This window comes from Arachis ipaensis, chromosome B03 (genome assembly GCF_000816755.2).
Source record: "Arachis ipaensis cultivar K30076 chromosome B03, Araip1.1, whole genome shotgun sequence".
NCBI classification, from domain to species: domain Eukaryota; kingdom Viridiplantae; phylum Streptophyta; class Magnoliopsida; order Fabales; family Fabaceae; genus Arachis; species Arachis ipaensis.
In genome coordinates this window covers 19954904-19956867 of record NC_029787.2, presented here as the reverse complement: position 1 = coordinate 19956867, position 1964 = coordinate 19954904, and the positions used below count along the sequence as shown (strand labels likewise).

The 1964-nt window shown below is 31.0% G+C and overlaps 1 protein-coding gene across 1 annotated transcript in view; it reads left to right on the top strand.

Annotated features, from left to right (window-relative positions):
- Nucleotides 1046-1964, top strand: part of LOC107632660 (transcription factor MYB102-like) — a 3246-nt gene continuing 2327 nt past the window's right edge. The window contains exons 1-2 of the mRNA XM_016336330.2: nucleotides 1046-1282; nucleotides 1409-1538. Of these exons, the coding sequence (XP_016191816.1) occupies nucleotides 1150-1282; nucleotides 1409-1538 (263 nt within the window). The 5' untranslated portion in view covers nucleotides 1046-1149. The remainder of the gene's footprint in view (nucleotides 1283-1408; nucleotides 1539-1964) is intronic.

Sequence of the window (1964 nt, the reverse complement as noted above, 5' to 3'; positions counted from 1 at the left end):
GCATTGCTCTAGAACGAAAGTGAAAGAGAAAAGAGAAAGAGACCAAAGACAATAGAGTATTCCAAATGTTGATAAGGGGACTTAACTACCGTACCGTCCATTATTCCCACAATACATTAAAACAAACAAAGGTCAAACTCAAGTGTTCAAACCTCCATGCATTTTCTCATCACAGGTTTTACAATAAGAAAAAGTCAGCTCCCTTTTCATGTCCTTTTCCCTTTTAAATGTTAAAAACCCCGCCATATATATTTGCTTCTAATAATGTCACGTGCTTCATGGCTGTAAAGAAATTGCAACATCTACCTAGTGGGGTATATATATATATGTGTGTGTGTCTGTACTCTGTACATCTATTCCTGTACGAAATATACTCATATATGGCTTTCTACAAAAATAGAATTAATCATGACAATGCAAATTAAAATTTAGGTTTGATTTGTAAGTGAAATCCTTAAATTTAATTTGGTATTATTCTTATACAAATAAAAGTAATTATTTATTTTGTTTCATACTTTTGTCTATATATCAACCCAGGCATGTGTAATATAATATAGGATGTTAGCTAGTATATTAACAAATTTTATATTGACTTCAGTATATAAAAGTAAAAAATTCAACAAAAAATAGTTAGGCTTAATCTCATTTGATCATCATCACCACACCATTTATATATACATTTTTGTGTTGGGTAGAGATCCCAATTAATTTATACAATTATATATAAAATTAAACGTGAAAATGATGATTGCATAATGGTGCATAAAAATAAATGATCAATAATGTTGCATTATTGTTATTGTTGAATAATGTTGATAATATATAAATGAATAAGAATGCTGGGTGAGAATCTCGTTTAGGCAAATGCCATGTATAGATATACTGTTTATATGCATTGCATTCGTATACAAAATTATGTGTACCATGGTTGTAGAGACATGTGGCATACGGGCGGCACCAAATCATTTTGACTTACAACCCATTTTATGCTATAAAAACGCACTACATAGATCTTCTCATGCATTATTACAACCATAACCAAAATACTTCCAAACTTTTGGAACCTTTTAGCTACTTGCCCTTTTGGCTTTTATTAGGAATTAAATCACATCATATATCGATTGATATATACTTGTTTAGGAAAGAAAAATGGGAAGAGTTCCTTGTTGTGACAAGAATGGTCTCAAGAAGGGTCCATGGACCCCGGAGGAAGATCTTAAACTTACCAACTACATTCAGACTCATGGCCCAGGAAATTGGCGCACCCTTCCCAAGAATGCTGGTATATATATATATACATGTCCTTAATTCCCTTCTCATTTATCAACACCACCTTCTTTTTAAACTTATTACAATGGTGTTTCTTATACGTAACATTTAAGAGTTTGAATTGGTTCATTATTTACAGGCCTTCAAAGATGTGGCAAGAGTTGTCGCCTAAGATGGACAAATTACCTGAGACCCGATATCAAGAGGGGAAGATTCTCTTTTGAAGAAGAGGAGGCTATTATTCAGTTGCATAGTGTATTGGGAAACAAGTAAGTCTATGATTTTCCTCTTTACTATTTCCTAAAGCAAGTTTCCATGTTCAGAAGCAGTATAATACTTATTCAAAGATAAAATACTACTCCAAAGTCCAAAGGTTACTTAATTAGCTAGGGTTCTTGCCCAATACTCATATTAACCCTAATTATTTCTATTCTCTCTCACTATTTTATCTTCCAATATTAGGCAAGAATCCTAATTATCTCCTAAACATAGGGAATCGTCACAATTATCGTTGCAATATTAGTATCGTAATTGCACTTGCAAGTCAATTTAAAATTGAACAAGTATAGAAAATCAAATTTTAATGAATTATTTTTATTATAAAATTGTTTTTTTAACCTTGATTTCTTTTGGAGATTTAGAATTTAAGATTAAAATTTAGAATTTAAAATTCAAAATAATTAGTTAATATTGAC